Raw genomic sequence first — 19,501 nt, 5'->3', positions numbered from 1 at the left:
CCCAGTGGTGTGCTTGTGCCACTCCCCAGTGCTTTATACCACCCCCCCTGTGCTGTCTGTGCCCCCTTGGTGATGTATGTGCCCCCTTAGTCCTGTCCATGTCCCCCAGTCCTAGTCGTGCCTCTCTAGTGCTGTCCGTGCCGCACCAGTGGTGTCCGTGCTTGGCAGTACTGTCTGTGCCCCCAGTGATGTCCAAGCCCCAACCCCTCCTGTGATATGTATATACCCCCAGCCACTCCGGTAATTTGTATATGCCCCCAGCCACTCCTGTGATGTGTATATGTCCCCATCCCTCCTTTGATGTCTATATGTCCCCATCCCCTCCTGTGGTGTGTATATGTCCCCAATCCCTCCTGTGATTTGTATATGCCCCCAGTCCCTCCTGTGATGTAAATATGCCCCCAGTCCCTCCTGTGATGTATATATGCCCCCAGCCCCTCCTGTGATGATTATATGCCCCCAGCCCCTCCTGTGATGTATATATGCCCAAACCCCTCCTGTGATGTATATATTCCCCAACCTCTCCTGTGATGTATATATGCCCACAGCCTCTCCTGTGATGTATATATGCCCCCAACCCCTCCTGTGATGTATATATGCCCCCAACCCCTCCTGTGATGTATATATGCCCCCAGCCCCTCCTGTGATGTATATATGCCCAAACCCCTCCTGTGATGTATATATTCCCCAACCCCTCCTGTGATGTATATATGCCCACAGCCTCTCCTGTGATGTATATATGCCCCCAACCCCTCCTGTGATGTATATATGCCCCAGTCCCTCCTGTGATGTATGTGCCTCCAGTGTCTCCTATGTAATGTTAGTTGTGAGAAGTAACATGACCAATATCACCGAGCATCACAGCCGCACCAAAGAGAAGCAGCTCCAGCCACCACAATAGGGGTGCAGGTGGGAGTTAATTGTTTGACATGCGGCCCTCGAAGGTTGATAGAAATTTCCAAATGTCCCCCAGCAGAAAAAAGGTTCCCCACCCCTGCTATAAAAAGTTACTGTGTCTTATCATCTGATACCAGTTATAGAATCTCATTCTATGCTGACCACTTTGGAAAGAGCCTTTCTCAAAAAAAACTGAAGAGTTGTGACTTTTCCAGCTGTGGTGTTTAGTTGCATTAGAAGAGTTTGAAGTTGTTGAAGTTGCATGGTCTGTCCCCCTAAATTTTTGTTTTGCTTTGACCGGCACTCCTCTCATTTGCTGCAGGCGTTTTTAATTAGCAGGAGACTTGAGGGGTTCTGCCTTTTCTTGCTCTCAGGTCACAGACTGGGAGCTTCTGGAAGGTGAGTTGTCCAGCTCCTTTCACAGAGTGTTGGTGCTGTGTGACGGCCATTGTTGTGGTGGCTTTGTGTCTGTGGGGCGGTGTGGCCTTGAGTCTTGGGGGCTCAGCCTTGCAGCATAGTTGTTGTGAAGCAGCAAGTATCCTGCACTGACGTCGCAACAGTGGTTGGCGCACGTTGCCGTACCTTTTAAGGCTTAAACAATGTAGAGGCCCACTCAGAGGCTTGCTGTGACAAGGCAGTGGGCTTCATACAGTCTGATCAGAATGTTAAACCAAGAACATCATGTTCAGGTATATAAATTTTTGCCTAGCAACATTAGATCAACTTATGATTTTTGGATGTGCGGTTCATGTCTTCTCTACAGTTATGTCACATAGAATAGCTTGAAGTGTTTGCCTTTCGAGTCAATGTTCCCTGTTTGTTTCCCTTCCCATGTGTTATATTATTGCAGTGGTGAGACTAGTGTTCTCACTGGCCTACTCACTAGCCAGGGTCAGTTCAGGGAAGGCAAGGGCCTAGGCCTGTGACAGTGACAGGGGTAAAAACCCGTATAGGGAGCATAGGATACAGATTCAGGTGAGCTGCAGGAGGTGTCTCTTTTCCCTATCGCCAGGGGCTTCCTTCTATACCATTACCATGGATACCCTTCTGTTGCGCTGCACACTGAGCATCTGTACGCTTGGGTGTGACATTTTTCCATTGGAATATAGTTTTTCAGGGATTTCAACAGTACTTGTCCCCTTCTTCTACTCCTTGACCACTATTTCAACTTTTGGCAAGTGTGGTGCAAAAATCAAAAAATGTGTAATTTGTCAGCAACTTTTTTGTAAGTTCTAGCACAGTTTGTGGCTTTTTGGGACATAAATATCTTACATAAACTATTTGATAAATGTGTTAGTGGCCTATAGATTAACAACTGATATCTATGACACCTAGTGATCATCAGTCATATTTTTTACTTCTCAATATTGATGGACACAAAAGTTTTCATTTCTCCAGCGTGAAAAGTCTGACAACAGGGAACAAAAGATTGCATTAAATAATGGGATAAATAGTGAATTAAGGTGTAAGGTGCCTTTAAGTGGCATTTAATAGTTTGGTTTGGAAGAGGTTAATTCTGAAGAGACAATTCATGTCCCCTTGATTAGATCTGCCAAAGGCAGTAAATTGTGTCTGAGTGGAGTGGCACTACATTCAGCTATTTCCCAGTTGGTCCAGATAATATGTCACTTTGTAAAGCATTATCCACAAGGACAAGAAGATTAATTATATGATGGCATTCATTATAATATCTGACTTTACTAGCGGAAGCAGGCCTATCAATTAGAAAGTGACATCTTTATGCATCGTAGCAGGAGACTGCAGCATTCTTCTGACCTGACACGTGATGTCATGTTGTGATGTCATCGCCTTGGATCATCCCAACTTCTCTCTTTCTCAAGTCAGCAGAGGGATAGTCACAAAGGTAAAGATTAGCCCATTTATCATACACGTATATTATACTTTTTTCTTCTTTTATATCTGTACATCACAGGAATACAAGCACCTCATAACGTGGCATGTACTAAGTGGGGGACACATTTAGCAGTGATCTCAGCAAGAATTCTTAAAGGGGTTGGCTGACAGTAAATAAAAATGTGGTAGCATGATTTGTTTAAAGAGAACGTGTCAACTGATTCATGCTTCCCAAACCGCGGGCAGCAGTAATCAGATCCTGGCATTTCACAGGTAGCACAGGGTGTGATGATAGAACCAGGGACCGGGACTCCTAAACTGGCCCTCAGGCTAGGAGTACCCTAGCTGTCCCTGATCCCAGAGATACTTATGATGGTGACTATGTCTGGGTCGCCTTCCTTGTCCTGCTCCTGTACAGCCCTGAGCTAACACCCCGTATCCCTCACCCAGTGGAGGGCCGGGACAGGAGTGGTAGAAACCACAGATAAGGACAAACAGGGGAAACCATACCTCAATTACACAGCATGCTCACACAGAGATATTAGACAAGTGATAAGGAAGAAAATAGGAGCAGGGAGGAAATAATGAGACGATGAGAGAACTTCACAACTCCACGTACAAAGCAATACAATCACCAGCAGGACTGGGATACAACAGCACACAGACCGGTGTAGCTAAATCTATAGTCAGCATGGGAAGACAGGCTCCTCCATCTTAAAAAGGCAGGGAGTGTCTGTGAAAGGTCTCCCACAACATGTGATCCAAGAGGTAACCAGCAGGCTAGCAGAAATTAACTCCTGAAAGCCCGATCACTAATGAGGATACAGCTGGTCGATGCCCGAGCCTGTCAGTGTAACTCAGATGCACCAAACGAGGCATAGTGTGGAGTGTCAGATTCTGCAGTGCAAACGGTGTCAGATGCCATAACACTCAGTGAGTTTAGAGCCAAACACTGTGTGACAACAGCTTACACCAATGTCTAGGCCCTGCCAACTGGGGACCATAGCCGTGCACAAGATCAGTCGGGTTCAGCCCCTGGCCAGGCTCTTCCCAGTGCTGCTAGAGGTAAATGACAGGCATCTCCCTTCTGTACATAGAGAGAGGCCTGTCAATCATCTGCAGCAATCGCACTAGTCTCATCTCCAACTATTGTCCCCTGACAGATCTTTTGACTAAACAAACAACATGCCCGAGGGTATCCCCCCGCCCTAGGGACAATTAATGCGATTGCACCATAAATGTTTAATCAAATATAATTTTATTGTGAAAAAATATAAAAAACATTCAAAAAGTGGAAAACAGGGAGCCACCAGGAGGGACACTAACCGCTATACAGAAGCCGATAATACCCATATTCTTGATTATCAAAACCACCAATTATTATGTGTTACAATTATGCAAATGATGTCCATTTATGTACATATAATGCCTCTTTGAAAAAGCATTAGTGAAACGTACGTTAGTGGTGGAGGGACACGCCAACGTTGCTGATTGTTACAAGGTAATGCCGTATTTAGTGGTATTATTTCTATCAATGGACTGTTTCTTTACATTATCGTGGGTATGACCTTTTGCTCCAGGTATAGTGACGCCATGTCCATGGTATATCTGGATGTGGGGAAGATAATTTGTTAAATATCCAATCCAACGCTGAGGTTTCATGGGAGCACAGTTAGCTGGTCCCTTATACATATGTAAGTGAATCAAGCCATACAGCCGTGGTTTATTTCTTCTTCCCCTACATGCCGGTATATTATGTGATGGGTCATATTTAACAAATAGTGTGTTATGCCTTTTTGCACGCTGCACTTTAATTGGTTTTGTGTACGGTGTACATGTGCAGATCATTTATGATATACAGATCCGGTTTTTAGTGGATGCGGCTTTAGGATTGTCATTCTATAGTTCACTGGATGCAATTTAGTAATTGTAACATATGTATAATCTTTGGTCCATATACGAACGGATACTGGCATTGCCTTATTAACATTATATGTACATAAATGGACACCATTTGCATAATTGTAATGCATAATAATAATTTTTGGTTTTGATAATCAAGAATATGGGTATTATCGGCTTCTGTATAGCGGTTAGTGTCCCTCCTGGTGGCTCCCTGTTTTCCACTTTTTGAATGTTTTTTATATTTTTTCACAATAAAATTATATTTGATTAAACATCTATGGTGCAATCGCATTAATTGTCCCTAGGGCGGGGGATACCCTCGGGCATGTTGTTTTGTTAGTTTAAGTTGTGTGTGTACTAATTATATGCAAAGGACAACTTGTTGATTTAACTAGATCTTTTGACTAGTCCGGTGCTGCCCCATGTTCGATTCTTCCCACCGCTGTTACAGGTGATAGCGAGAAACCTGCCAATCAGCTGCAGCAACATTGGCACATGTCAGTGGGGTGGTGCTATACTAGTCTTGTCTCCGACTATGGTTTCACCAAATCTTTAAAGTATATTTTCTCTGAAACCCTGGAGTGTTTCAGAGTAAAGTATGCCAGGAAACAACTGTGCAGGCAGGATCTGTTCCTGCAAAATGAACAGATGACAGGTTCCCTTTAAAAATGATAGGGCATATTGACCTTCCAGCACTTCTCAGGACCTTCCCCCCAGCATCCAAGTGTGACGCCCTGGACTAGCCAGGTAGTCACAGACATTACACCTTACACACCCCCTCCGCTAGACAGTTACACCAGTCAAACAAAAACCCTTGTTGCCTCCCTCCAGGGTCTGATGTCCACACCAGGTGGGGTGGAGCCAGGCGGTTGGTCCCACCCACTGAGGAGTTCACAGGTCTGGAGGCGGGAAAACAGACAGATTAGTTTTGGAGGTGAAAGTGAGGAGACAGAAACTGTCGGTGTCTGGGTAGGGGCCCAGACACAAACAGCAAGGTTGGCAGACGGTGGTGGCCATCTGCAGGAGTTAGTGAATCTCTGCAGAGCCGTAGGACCGGGTTCGGGCGTTGGCCCGCCGGTACCGAACCGGGGAGCGAAGTGAAGCTAAGCACACAGGCAGGGCCATCGGACCCCGACCAGGCTTGGAGCCTCCGACAATAGTCAAATCAGAGTGTGACAGGAACCCCAGGGGTTTCCCAACAACCAAGACCCAACATAAGGCAACAGTCCACACCGAGAGGATATACAGCCACCGCCACAGGCTAGAGATCCAAGGGCCAGCACCTGCGGGCAAAACGGGCTCCTACGGCACCCATACGACGGGGAGCGGACTACCGGTGGGCAACCACAGGAGTCAGAACATTCTAACAGGTGCAGGGAAAGACAGCCACCATCAGCCGTCCGGGGAGAGCACAACAACACTGCAGCCGGCTGTCATTGACTGTCTGAGTGTGGCGAGCGCGTCCCCTCCGCCCACGACACAAGCATCTCCTGTGCAGGCCACTCATGACCAACCACCCCCCCTTCCTCGGCATCTCCAGTGCAGGCCAGTCAGGACCCCTTTTCTGGCATCTCCAGTGCAGGCCACTCAGGACACCTTCCCCGACATCTCCAATGCAGGCTGCTCAGGACCAGTCTTCCCGGCATCACCACTGCAGGCCACTCAGAACACCTTCACCGACACCTCCAGTGCAGGCGGCTTAGGACCAGCCCACCCCTCCGGCATCTCCAGTGCAGGCCACTCAGGGGACCATCCCCAGAACCTCCAGTGGAGGCCTCTCAGGACTAGCCCACCCCTCCGGCATCTCCAGTACAGGCCACTCTGGGGACCTTCCCCAGCACCTCTAGTGCAGGCCGCTCAAGACGCCATCCCAGCATCACCAGTGCAGGTCGCTCAGGACCCCTTCCCCTGCATCTCCAGTGCAGGTTGCTCAGGACACCTTCCCCCGCATCTCCAGTGCAGGCCGCTAAGGACCAGCCCGCCCCCACCCACTGGAATTTTCAATGCAGGCCGCTTAGGACCCCTTCCCCGGCTTCTCCAGTTCAGGCCGCTCAGGACCACTTTAATATATACTGCAAAATGTTCACTGCACTAAGAATTCCAAACTGCACTTTTTTAAAAAACTTGAGATTTTTGGCAAAAATTTGAGCTACCCCGCCACATCACGGCAAATCTCTTTGGGGCAGTCCTACTCTAAAACATTTTTATTTAAAGTGTGCCATACGGCCTCACATATGAAAAAGTAGAGCTGTCCATAGCAGCACCTACCGTGCTTTTCAATCCCGTACCCATGACTGAATCATGGCTCTGGGCGGGACAGGCCAAGCAAATGCTGCATGAAATAATTAGCCTGTGGACAGGGCTTGATGGCTGAGATGGCTCAAGAAATTGCAATTTTTTAAAAAAGTTCTGTTTGGAATTTTTAGTGCAGTGCACATTTTGCAGTATATATTAATTTTGTTGAGTTGGCTTTTTTGTTGTTTTTCTTCATTGAATTGTGGTTGTGGTTGATTCCCATCTTGCCGTGCACTTTAATTTTATTTTTCCACCTGTCTTGTTTTTGGCTGGTTTTTGTCAATTGGTGGCTGTTCACATTCAGCCATCAAGCCCTGTCCACAGGCTGTTTATTTCATGCAGCATTTGCTTGGGCCTGTCCCGCTCACAGCCATGATTCAAATTTTTTTAAAAAGTGCAGTTTGGAATTTTTAGTGCAGTGCACATTTTGCAGTATATAGGTTGTCGCTCAGGACCACTTCCCTGGCATCTACAGTGCAGGCCGCTCAGGAGCAGCCCACCCCTTCGGCATCTCCAGTGCAGGTCACTCAGGGGAGCTTCCCCAGCACCTCTAGTGCAGGCTGCTCATGACCCCCATCCCAGCATCACCAGTGCAGGCCGCTCACGACCAGCCCACCCCTACGGCATCTCCAGTGCAGGCCGCTCAGGCCCCATCCCAGAATCTCCAGTGCAGGCTGCTCAGGACCCCTTCCCCGGCATCTCCAGTGGAGGCCGCTTAGGACCCCTTCCCCGGCATCTCCAGTGCAGGCCGCTCTGGACCATCCCAACCCCCCTCCTCGCAGCATCTCCAGTGCAAGCCGCTCAGGACACTTTCCCCGCATCTCCAATGTAGGCCGCTCAAGACCCCAATCCCGGCATCTCCAGTGCAGGCCGCTCAGGAAGTCTGCAGTGGCTCCGGAAGCAATGCCTGCTCTGTTCGGAAGACACAGCGAATGAGCACAAAAAAGTGGAATGCTTTGGTTGATTATTTTTAATCAATCCTTGTCTTTAAAAGTTTTTTTTTACTGTCAAACAACCCCTTTACGTGAACTCTTCTGTTTATAAAAGTTCGAGACCTATCAAATCCTATGCTGGACTTGGACTTGAGAGTGCAAATACTCAATAAAAACAAAAAAGTCTGAGTGTCCTTTGTAAAGAAAAAAAAAATAAACAAAAACAGAAGGAGACCTAGACTTCTTACGGGACTAGTTCACCACCACTAAAGTCAATATGGCTGGGGTTTATAACTGTGGTGTAAAACGAAGAAACAAGGACGGCGTCTCGAAAGTAAATCATAGCTGTGTCTCTTTTAAATATTTCCACACATGAATTGTTTTAGATAAACTTGCAATTTGGTCAGAATTGCGACATCCTACACGCGGAGCACTTCCATAAACCCATCTCCAATATTGAAAGCTTGAGCCTCCAGAGTAGATTAACATGGGCTGCAAAATTGCACCACTGAGCAATCCACCATTAGACATCTGATTTTGAGAGGGATTTAAATGGGGATTTGTATCATTGTTACTATTGGAATAATTTTTATTTCTATAGTGCCAAGATATTCCGCAGCACTTTACAATTCTATGTATTTTGCATTGCAAAAAAAAATTCATGGCAAATCATCATCTAATGTACATTTGTCAATGGCGTAAAATGATGGCTTGTCTGTATAAATTTACCTACAGCAGATCTGTTGCAAAATGTTCTATAAATGTCCCATTCATCTCAACAGGAGCTGATTGTCAATGGCAGAAATTTCAGCAACATAAAGGGTACTTTACACGCTGAGATATCGGTATCGATATCGCTAGCGAACGTACCCGCCCCCGTCGTTAGTACGTCGTGGGCAAATCGCTGCCCATGGCGCACAACATCGCTTACACCCGTCACACGGACTTACTTGCCTAGCGACGTCGGTGTGACCGGCGAACTGCCTCCTTTCTAAGGGGGCGGTTCGTCATAGTGACATCATTAAGTGGTCGCCCAATAGCAGAGGAGGGGAGGAGATGAGCTGGCCAAACATTCCGCCCACCTCCTTCCTACCTCATTGCCAGCGGGACGCAGGTTCGGTGAGTTTCCTCGTTCCTGCGGTGTTACACATAGCGATGTGTGCTGCCGCAGGAACAACAAACAACCTCGCTACTCACCTGTCAACGATTTTTGGTGTTGGAGCGACCTCTCCAATACCAACGATTTTACCTCTTTTGCGATCATTTTAGGTCGCTCCTTGGTGTCACACGCTGCGATGTTGCTATCGGCGCCGGATGTGCGTCACAAACACCGTGACCCCGACGATATATCGCTAGCAATGTCGCAGTGTGTAAAGCACCCTTAAGTCCCTGTTCAGACGCTGCTGCCAGACCCGACATCTCCACAAATCCTTCTGTATCGCAGACGGGTGGAGGAGCTGCCTGCTATTATATATACTGCTCTTGTTTGTAAAAACGGATGAGAATGTGCTGCAATATTTTCCACGTAAACCTAATGTCAGTGTGGAAAATGGCTGATGGGCACGAGCATGGTGGTCTGTGAGCCGTCCGCAAGCATTGAGAGCACACTGACTACACAGACAGTTGTCTGGACACAGCTTCATGGAAATTTAAAGTGGAGGATGAGATTGGAAGGTCCAAACTCTATCTGAAGCCGATATTTTGGGATTGTCCTTAGAGCATGACCGGACAAACGTTAAAGCCACGATTCATTATTCGCTCATTTGCATTATTATTTATTTATTTATTTTTTAAAAAGACATCTTTTTTCTATCTTATGGTCATTGTTGTTGTTTTTGCACCAAATCCTTCAACATGGCAAATGCGTGTTGATTAATTTAGCTTAAAGGGAACCTGTCGGGTGCAATATGTGTCGCGGGCGGAGGGGACGCGCTCGCCACGCTCGTGTCCGGGGCTTCTGCTGCTGCTGCTCGGTGGCTCGAGCGGTGGACCGGACCCGGGAACTCGAGCAGCGCTCCTCACCCGTGAGTGAAAGGGGATGGTTTGTTTGGGGAGATGGTTCGTGACGCCACCCACGGAACGTGGTGATGATGGCACCACCGCTGCTGGTGACGGGGATCCCGGGAGAGATGGTAGGGAGCAGCGAGGATGTTGCCCCCTCCGTGGGTAGGGGGTTGGTGATCCCGGGGCCCGGTGGTGTAACGGGGAGGCTGGATGTTTGGGGTGCAGGGTTGCAGGGACAGTGCGGCGCGGTGCCGGACGGCACTGGTGTACTCACTCAGACAATCACTGACAGAGTCTCTGGTAAACCAAAACGGCCGGATGGACGGGTCCCGCAGCCGGCTGCAGTGTTGTTGTGCTCTCCCCGGACGGCTGATGGTGGCTGTCTTTCCCTGCACCTTTTAGAATGTTCTGACTCCTGTGGTTGCCCACCGGTAGTCCACTCCCCGGCGTATAGGTGCCGTAGGAGCCCGTTTTGCCCGCAGGCGCTGGCCCTTGGATCTCTAGCCTGTGGCGGTGGCTGTATATCCTCACGGTGTGGACTGCTGCCTTCTGTCGGGACTTGGTTGTTGGTGAACCCCTGGGGTTCCTGTCACACTCGGATTTGACTATTGACAGCGGCTCCAAGCCTGGTCGGGGTCCGATGGCCCTGCCTGTGTGTGCTTAGCTTCACTCCACTCCCCGGTTCAGTACCGGTGGGCCATCGCCCAGCCCCGGTCCTTACGGCTTTGCAGAGTTCCACCAACTCCTGCAGACGGCCACCACCATCTGCCAACCTTGCTGTCAGTGCCTGGGCTCCTACCCAGGCACACGCAGACCTTTTCCTCCTCTCACTTTCACCTCCTAAACCGATCTGTCTCCTTTTCCCACCTCCAGGCCTGTGAACTCCTCGGTGGGTGGGGCCAACCGCCTGGCTCCGCCCCACCTGGTGTGGACATCAGACCCTGGAGGAAGGCAACAAGGGTTTTTGTCTGACTGTTGTTACTGTCTAGGGTGGGGGGTGTGTATGTTGGTATATATGTGACTACCTGGCTAGTCCAGGGCGTCACATATGCACTTAGGACCACGAGCAGTTCTGGGTGAATATTGCTAATCGATGCCTAACTGTCCCTGTATACACTAGCACAGATAAAGAGATATACAGAAAAAGTATTTCTAAAGATCCCATATGATATGCTAATGAGCACAGGGACTAGTCCCCTAGACGTTAGTTCCCTTGGGCTAGTTGGCCCCCTTAGCATATAAACACGTCCCTGTGGGCGTGCTAACATACTAATGAATGCACAGTGTCAGAGGATGATCTCACTCACCTCTGCTGCCACTGAGCCTGACTCTTGGATTTCGGGTCAGTGTGCATGATCCCAGACTTTCGGTCATACTCACTATGAAGCCGCGTGCACGCGTCCTGGCTTCAAACTGGTATAGTGCGCATGACCAAAAGTCCTGGATCATGCATGCGTACTGAGTCGAAATCCAGCGTCGGACGCACATTCATTATCATCTTAGCACAGCCACAGGTATGTGCTTACATGCTAAGGGGGCTAACTAGCCAAGGGAACTAATGCCCTTGTGACTAGTCCCTGCGCTCATTAGCATATCATAAAGGATCTTTAGAAATACTTTTTCTAAAGATCTCTTTATCTATGCTACTAGATACAGGGACAGTTAAGCAGGCTTTACACGCAACGACATCGCTAACGAAATGTCCTTGGGCTCACTGAAATCGTGACGCATATCCGGCCTCGTTAGCGACGTCTTTGCGTGTGAAACGCACGAATGACTGTTAACAATCAAAATTACTCACCTGATCGTTGATCGTTGTCCGGTCGTTCTAATCCCGATTATCGTTGCTGTTTCAGGATGCAGGTTGTTCGTCGTTCCTGCGGCAGCACACATCGCTATGTGTGATACCGCAGGAACGAGGAACATCACCGTACCTGCGGCCGCCGGCAATGAGGAAGGTAGGAGGTGGGCGGGATGTTACGGCTGCTCATCTCCGCCCCTCCGCTTCTATTGGGCAGCCGCTTAGTGACGCCGCTGTGACGCTGCACGAACCGCCCCCTTAGAAAGGAGGTGGTTCCCGGCAACAGCGATGTCGCAGGGCAGGTAAGTCCATGTGATGGATGTTAGCGATGTTGTGCGCCACAGCAGCGATTTGCCCGTGACGCACAACCGATGGGGGCGGGTGCTATCGCTCGCGACATTGCTAGCAATGTTGCAGCGTATAAAGCCTGCTTTAGGCACGGATTAGCAATATGCACCCAGAACTGCTCGTGGTACTGGGTGCATATTGGATCTGACAGGTTCCCTTTAAAATCAAAGATTTTTTTTTTTTACTTAAAGTAAAAATAGTAACAAGTCATATAGTCTTCATTTATGCAAAATACAATTAGACAAATGTTGCACTCCCTTACAGCACTAGAGTAAAATTGTGTAAAAATTTGGAGACACATTGAGAAGTCGCAATTGATGAATTAGGCTGAAACATCTGGATATGGAAAACCAAGGCCATAAGGTAAAACAAACCAACAAAAAACAGACAAGACAAGTATAGAAAACTTAAAAAAAAATGCAAATGACACATTGAATAAAGCTTCAACATAAAAGTTACCAATAGAATTATTTGTACTCTGGAAAAAAAGCACAAAGACAATGAATCGGGACCTACGCTTTTATGATACAATTAGAATTGGCTCCATATAACGATCATTTTTAATGTTTTCCATAACAACCTGTGTATTACAAAGGATCAAACACCAACTACTGTCATTTTAACACCCCGTAAGTCAGGAAAAACCTTGGTCAGTAGGAAGGCTAAGTAGAAGTCAGTGGACAAATTCGGACGATAATTTTGAAATAATATATATATATATCGTTCAACATTTTTTAATTATCTGCTGTTGTGACGGTTTAGTCTCGCATACTAAGGGGGTTGTCAACAACTTTGATACTGGTGACGCATCCTAACATTAGGTCATCAGTATCAGATTGGTGAGGGTCCGACACCCCCGCCCCCCACCAAGGTACTTCAGCTCCGCTCCTATTTAAGTGAGTACACTGATAACAGCCGGTGGGTCAGGATGTCTGGTGTCGGACCCCCACTTATTCAATAGCAAAATAGTGGACAACACCTGTAATGATTGTCCACATTTTGGCCTTTCTTTATCATTTACATTTTCTGATACATATATTAAAATGGATATTCCAACCAAAAGCATTTATTACTTATACTCTGGATAGGTCATCAATGCTAGGTAATAAGACTGATAATAAGGGGATAAATGATAGATCCGGAGGGGTAAAACTGCTGGGAACCCCAGCTGCTACCCCAGAGTTGCTGGTTCCTCCCTTCTGCAAAAATTGATGGTGATTTGGATGGAGCAACAAATCAGACATATGTCCTACTTTTCTAATCCATGTCAATGGCAGTCTTGCAAGACATAGGGGACCAATGTCCTCCATCCCAGGTGACTTATGGGGGATTGCCATGATCTAGTTCCCCAGTGGATAAATGAGTTATGCTCCTGGCAGGAAAATCTCTTTAGACGCTATTTGGCTTATAAGAATCACTTCCCTTTAAGCCTCTTTCACACGTCCGTAAAAATAAAGTTCGTTTTTCACGGACGTGTCAAAGATGCGTTTTGCCCTCCGTGTGCCGTGTTTATGGCACTACGTGTGTTCTCTGTGTGTTATTTGTGATAACACACGGAGAACGGGAACTTTCTGCTCACCTGTCCCTGGCGTCGCTGTCCGTGGTGCTGATCTTCGGTCTCCGGTCCTGCCGACTCCCCGCTGCTGCTGCTTCCTGCCGCAGGGAAGTGAATATGCAATGAGCATAATGAGCGGGGTCGGAAGTAAGTGACAGCAGCGGCAGAGACAGCAGGGCTGGAGAAGATGAGTAAAGATTTGTTATTTTTTTCTCAGACACATGTGTTGTCTCCGGTGCGTGTCACATGGAACACCTCTGTGTGGTCCATATGCGGGCCATGTGACATCCGTGATGACGGAGAAAAAGGACATGTCTACATGTGGAGCACACAGGCACACATATGCTCCACACATGGTTCATGGCAGAATACGCACGTGAGCGCAGACTCATTGATTTTAATGAATCTACGTGTGCCCGTGTCTCCGGTACGTGAGGAAACGGACCAAACACGTACCAGAGACACGGATGTGTGAAAGAGTCCTTAAAGGGAACCTGTCAGGTGCAATATGTACACAGAACCACGAGCAGTTCTGGGTGTATATTGCTAATCCCTGTCTAACTGTCCCTGTATATACTAGTATTGATAAAGAGATCTTTAGAAAAAGTATTTCTAAATATCTTTTACAGTATGCTAATGAGCGAGGGGATTAATCGCATGGGCGTTAGTTCCCCGGCCAATCGGCTACATTAGCATGTTAGTACGCCCCTGTGGGTGTGCTAACATGCTAATGAATATGCAGCACAACAAATCAAGAAGGCCTGCGGAGACACCACCACATGTTTCTCAACGCTGGCAGGAAACTAGTCAGGTCTTTCACTGTGAAGGAACAACCAACCCTCATCAGTGTGGAGTAGGAAACTGGCTAGTGGGAGCAATGCCTAGTAGAAGACTGCATAGGTAAAGATGGTTGACCTCGGGGAGATCAACATCCAACATACGCAGCGTCACAGGATGATCTCACTCACCTCTCTGCCGCCATCGTGTCCGACGGGGGATTTCGGCTCAGTGCGCATGACCCCGGAGTTTCGGTCATGCGCACTATGAAGCCAGGTGTACACTTCCTGGCTTCAAACTGAAGTAGTGCACATGACCCAAACTCCGGGAAGCCAAAATCCCCTGTCAGACGCGATAGCGGCGGAGAGGTGGGTGAGATCATCCTGTGACGCAGCGTATTCATTAGCATGTGAGCACACCCACAGGGGTCCACAGCAAAGTACTAATATGGTAATGGAGCCGACTGGCTTGGGGAACTAACGCTCAGGGTCTAGTCCCTGTCCTCATTAGCATACAGTAAAAGATCTTTAGAAATACTTTTTCTAAAGATCTCTTTATCTATGCTAGTGTATACAGGGACGGTTAGGCAGGGATTACAAATATACACCCAGAACTGCTCATGGTTCTCAGTGCATATTACACCTGACAGGTTCCCTTTAAGTATATAAAAATACACAAAGTTGCTAAAATTTGTAATCACATCGCTTGGTTATAAAAACTGTCAGATCTCTCCTTCACTCCCTATATCCGATTACTCGCTCGCTCATGTCATCTCCACCTAAGAAACTTCTCTAGAATTTGACCTTTTCTTACTGTTGACTCTGCAAAAACCCTTAAACCCTTACTGTCACTCTTCTTCATTGTCGTCTTGATTATTACAACTCTCTACTAATCGATCTCCATCTTACTAAACGCTCCTCTCTCCAATCTATCCTGAATACAGCAGCCAGGATCATTTTCCTCTCCAACCACTACACTGATGCCTCTGCTCTGTGCCAGTCATTGCACTGGTTGCCTATCCGCTACAGAGTACAATATAAACTTATCTTCTCAGCCACAAAGCTCTCCACAGTTCTGCACTGTCCCATCCTAAATCTCCTCCCTCATCATCACCCTACTCGTGCCCTTTGTTCTGCTAATAACCTAAAGGGCGCTTTACACGCAGCGACATCGCTCATGAAAGCACCCGCCCCCGTCGTTTGTGCATCACCGGCAAATCGCTGCCCGTGGCGCACAATATCACTAGGACCCATCACACATACTTACCTTCCTAGCAACGCCGCTGTGGGCGGCGAACATCCTCTTTTTTTAAGGGGGAGGTTCGTGCGATGTCACAGCGATGTCACACAGCGGCCGACCAATAGAAGCGGAGGGGCAGAGACCAGCCACATTAACGACACGCCCACCTTGTTGCCGGAGGACGCAAGAACGCTGTTGTTCGTCGTTCCCGGGATGTCACACGTAGCGATGTGTGCTGCCTCAGGAACGACGAACAACCTGCGTCCAGCACCAGCAACAATTTTTGGGAAATGAACGACGTGTCAATGATCGACGATTAGGTGAGTGTTTCTGATTGTTAACACTCGCTCATAGGTGTCACACGCAATGACGTTGCTAATGACGCCGGATGTGCGTTACGAATGACGTGACCCCGACGAAATCTCGTTAGCGATATCATTGCGTGTAAAGTCCCCTTAAGACTTACATCCTCTATAAGCTGAACCTCCCACTCCCATCTTCAAGACTTCTCACGAGCTGCACCAATTCTCTGGAACACACTACCCAGGACAATCTGCTTAATTCACAATACCCATAGTTTTAAGCGAGCGCTAAAAATGCATTTCTATAGACTAGCCTATCTCCTCATCTAACTATACCTGTTTTGCCTTTACAATATTTTCTTCAAAATGTGGTCCTTTTTATCACCAGTTTACACCCTCTATGCAGTTAAAAGCCCTGTGTACCTGTACTTGTACACATACTGGCTGGTGACTGATTCATGCAGCGATATAGGAATCCCCTATTTATTATTTTGATTGCCGGACCAGACAATACAAGCACTTTTAACCATTTACCTTCTGTGCCTCCCCTAATTCCTCATAGATTGTACCTTGCGGGCAGGAACCTCACTCCTCCTGTATCTGTTATTCTGTAACGTCTGAATTGTAAAGCGCTGCGGAATATGTTGGCGCTATAGAAATAAATATTATTTGGTGATGGGAAAGTTGGATGACAATAAACCTTGTCACTATTGTATTCTCCTTAAGGGTACTTTACACGCAGCGATATCGCTATCGATATTGCTAGCGAGCGTACCCGCCCCCGTCAGTTGTGCGTCAAGGGCAAATCGCTGCCCGTGGCGCACAACCTCACTAACACCCGTCACACTATACTTACCTGCCTACGACGTCGCTGTGGCCGGCGAACCGACTCCTTTCTAAGGGGGAAGTTCGTTCTGCGTCACAGCGACGTCACTAAGCGGCTGCCCAATAGAAGTGGAGGGGCGGAGATGAGCGGGACGAACATCCTGCCCACCTCCTTCCTTCCTCATTGCGGGCGGATGTTTCTCGTTCCTGCGGTGTCACACGTAGCGATGTGTGCTGCCACAGGAACGACGAACAACCAGCGTCCTGCGACAGCAACGATAATCGGGAAAGGAACGACGCGTCAACGATCAACGATTAGGTAAGTAATTTGGATCGTTAACACACACGCAACGACGTCACTAACGAGGCCGGATGTGCGTCACGAATTCCGTGACCCCAACGACATCTCGTTAGCGATATCGTTGCGTGTAAAGCCCGCTTTAGAATATTATCTATTTATAAGATCAGCCCCCATGTTATTGAAAAACTAAGTCAGGATTTTAGGAAAATTGAGTGACACTTTATACATTAGTGACCTCTTTATCTGTCACCCATCTTTCTAAAAAAGAAATACAACTAAGAAACTGCATTTTAGGGGTGTTTTTTTTAATATACTATAAAATAACATTTTGTTTCTCAAATTTAAAGGGCCATCACAACACCAATACAGAAAAAAAAAATAGATGACCCCCATGTACATAGCTGATGTGCACAGGTCCTGCGGCTGGACCCAGACAATGATCTGGTACATGAATGGTATATACACACAACTAATGAATGGTCCTGGATTGCGAGAAACAGTCCTAGTCCTGCTGTGGCTGATAGTGGGCTTTCCCAGTCTATACACACAGTACAACGCCTTTTTAAGGTAAACTGTTCTTTATAAAAACAAAACAAAAAAAAAGTGCAGCGTTGCTATCACCAAGTGGCGATCAGGGCAGTCATAGAACTAGTATTTCTGCAATGGAAGCTGCAGACAAGTTTTTCCAGATCTCGGCCACTGTCACATTTTCACACATTTCTTTTAAAGGCTGTAATAGAAATTAATGCTAATTTGCCCTGGGAAATATTTGTCACTGAAATATTCAGCCATTACGTCACTTATTCGCGAACAGGGAATGACATAGAGGGAGCGAGGCGCAGATCTCACAGTCAGGAGTCTCGTAAAGTTGGGTGACAATTCCCATAGTGGCCATTTATGACATCACCCAACTTTCCCAGAGGCAGATACAACTTGAAATAAGAGGACAAGTCATGAATTGCTGATTGCTTTTCCCTAGATGTCATTTCTATCACCCTTCAGTTTTATACATTGTATCTTGTTGTGCGTTATTTTGTAAATATTGACAGAAAGGAGAAAAAAATCTAATACCTTGGCAATGGCCTCACCCTCTAAGAAAATAAATAATAAAAAAGTTAAGTGTGCCATCCTGCACCATGTCCCAACCTTGGCATCTTACAAGATCACTTTCTGGTCTGCACCATTGAAATATTGGAACCCTGATAGGGATTGTTGCTGCTCATTCTCTCATTTCTGCAAAGATCCGATCTGACATTATGTCACCAACCATTTATGCAATGAAAACAAACCATAGTAAAGGTGTCAGCCTGAGGACCCTTACCAGCCAGGCTTGTGTGCTGCTTGTTCTTCCAAGGAGCCATTGGCATCAGTAATGTCCTGTGCTCAGCATCCTGCCCTGCAACCAGCGCTGCCCTCCACGATCGGATGCTTGTATTGATCGTCCTTCTCCGGTCTCCAGTGATGGACCCGCCCAGGCTGGTGCTATTCTCCGGAGAGGGGCAGGTAACATCAATCTGGAGCCTGGCTTCACCCTCCAGCCCCAGCCTGCTAACGCGCAGGCGCAGCCCTCCTCCCTCTCTGCCCACATCATTCATTCCAGTCTGCAGATGTAGTCACTGCACGGGCTGGAGGGGTGCAGGGGAAGGGACCCCCACTCTGTATGGGCAGCTGCTTGTAAAGAGCAGTGCCAATCAGCACACTCCAACATTATCAATGAGGTATATCATCCAACATGTGCAATAATGCACAACAGGATTATTATATTATTGCATGCATCCAAGGATGCTTCAGTGTTACCCCTGCCTGGAATAGTAATATATATATATATATATATATATATATATATATATATATATATATATATATATATATATATATATACATACATATATATATATATATATACATATATATATATATATATATATACACTTTTTCAAAGAAAACTGAATGAGGTGTATCCAAACTTTTGGTCTCTACTATGTATATATATATATATATATATATATATATATATATATATATTACCCCTGCCTGGAATAGTAAGACATATATATATATATATATATATATATATATATATATATATATATATATATATATATACACAGTACAGACCAAAAGTTTGAAAGTTTGGATACACCTCATTCAAAGAGTCTTCTTTATTTTCATGGCTCTGAAAATTGTAGATTCACATTGAAGGCATCAAAACTATGAATTAACACATGTGGAATGAAATACTTAACAAAAAAGTGTGAAACAATTGAAAATATGTCTTATATTCTAGGTTCTTCAAAGTAGCCACCTTTTGCTTTGATTACTGCTTTGCACACTCTTGGCATTCTCTTGATGAGCTACAAGAGGTAGTCACCGGAAATAGTCTTCCAACAGTCTTGAAGGAGTTCCCAGAGATGCTTAGCACTTCTTGGCCCTTTTGCCTTTCACTCTGTGGTCCAGCTCACCCCA

At 46.7% G+C, this 19,501-nt stretch overlaps 1 protein-coding gene across 1 annotated transcript in view; it reads right to left on the bottom strand.

Moving 5' to 3' along the window:
- Positions 1-18,597, bottom strand: part of ARMH4 (armadillo like helical domain containing 4) — a 240,406-nt gene extending 221,809 nt beyond the window's left edge. Inside the window, exon 1 of the mRNA XM_075330953.1 lies at positions 18,357-18,597. Within this exon, the coding sequence (XP_075187068.1) occupies positions 18,357-18,402 (46 nt within the window). The 5' untranslated portion in view covers positions 18,403-18,597. The remainder of the gene's footprint in view (positions 1-18,356) is intronic.
- Between the last annotated feature and the right edge of the window lie 904 nt (positions 18,598-19,501).

Source organism: Anomaloglossus baeobatrachus, chromosome 12, assembly GCF_048569485.1.
Source record: "Anomaloglossus baeobatrachus isolate aAnoBae1 chromosome 12, aAnoBae1.hap1, whole genome shotgun sequence".
Taxonomy (NCBI): Eukaryota; Metazoa; Chordata; class Amphibia; order Anura; family Aromobatidae; genus Anomaloglossus; species Anomaloglossus baeobatrachus.
This window is presented reverse-complemented; position numbering and strand designations above follow the sequence as displayed.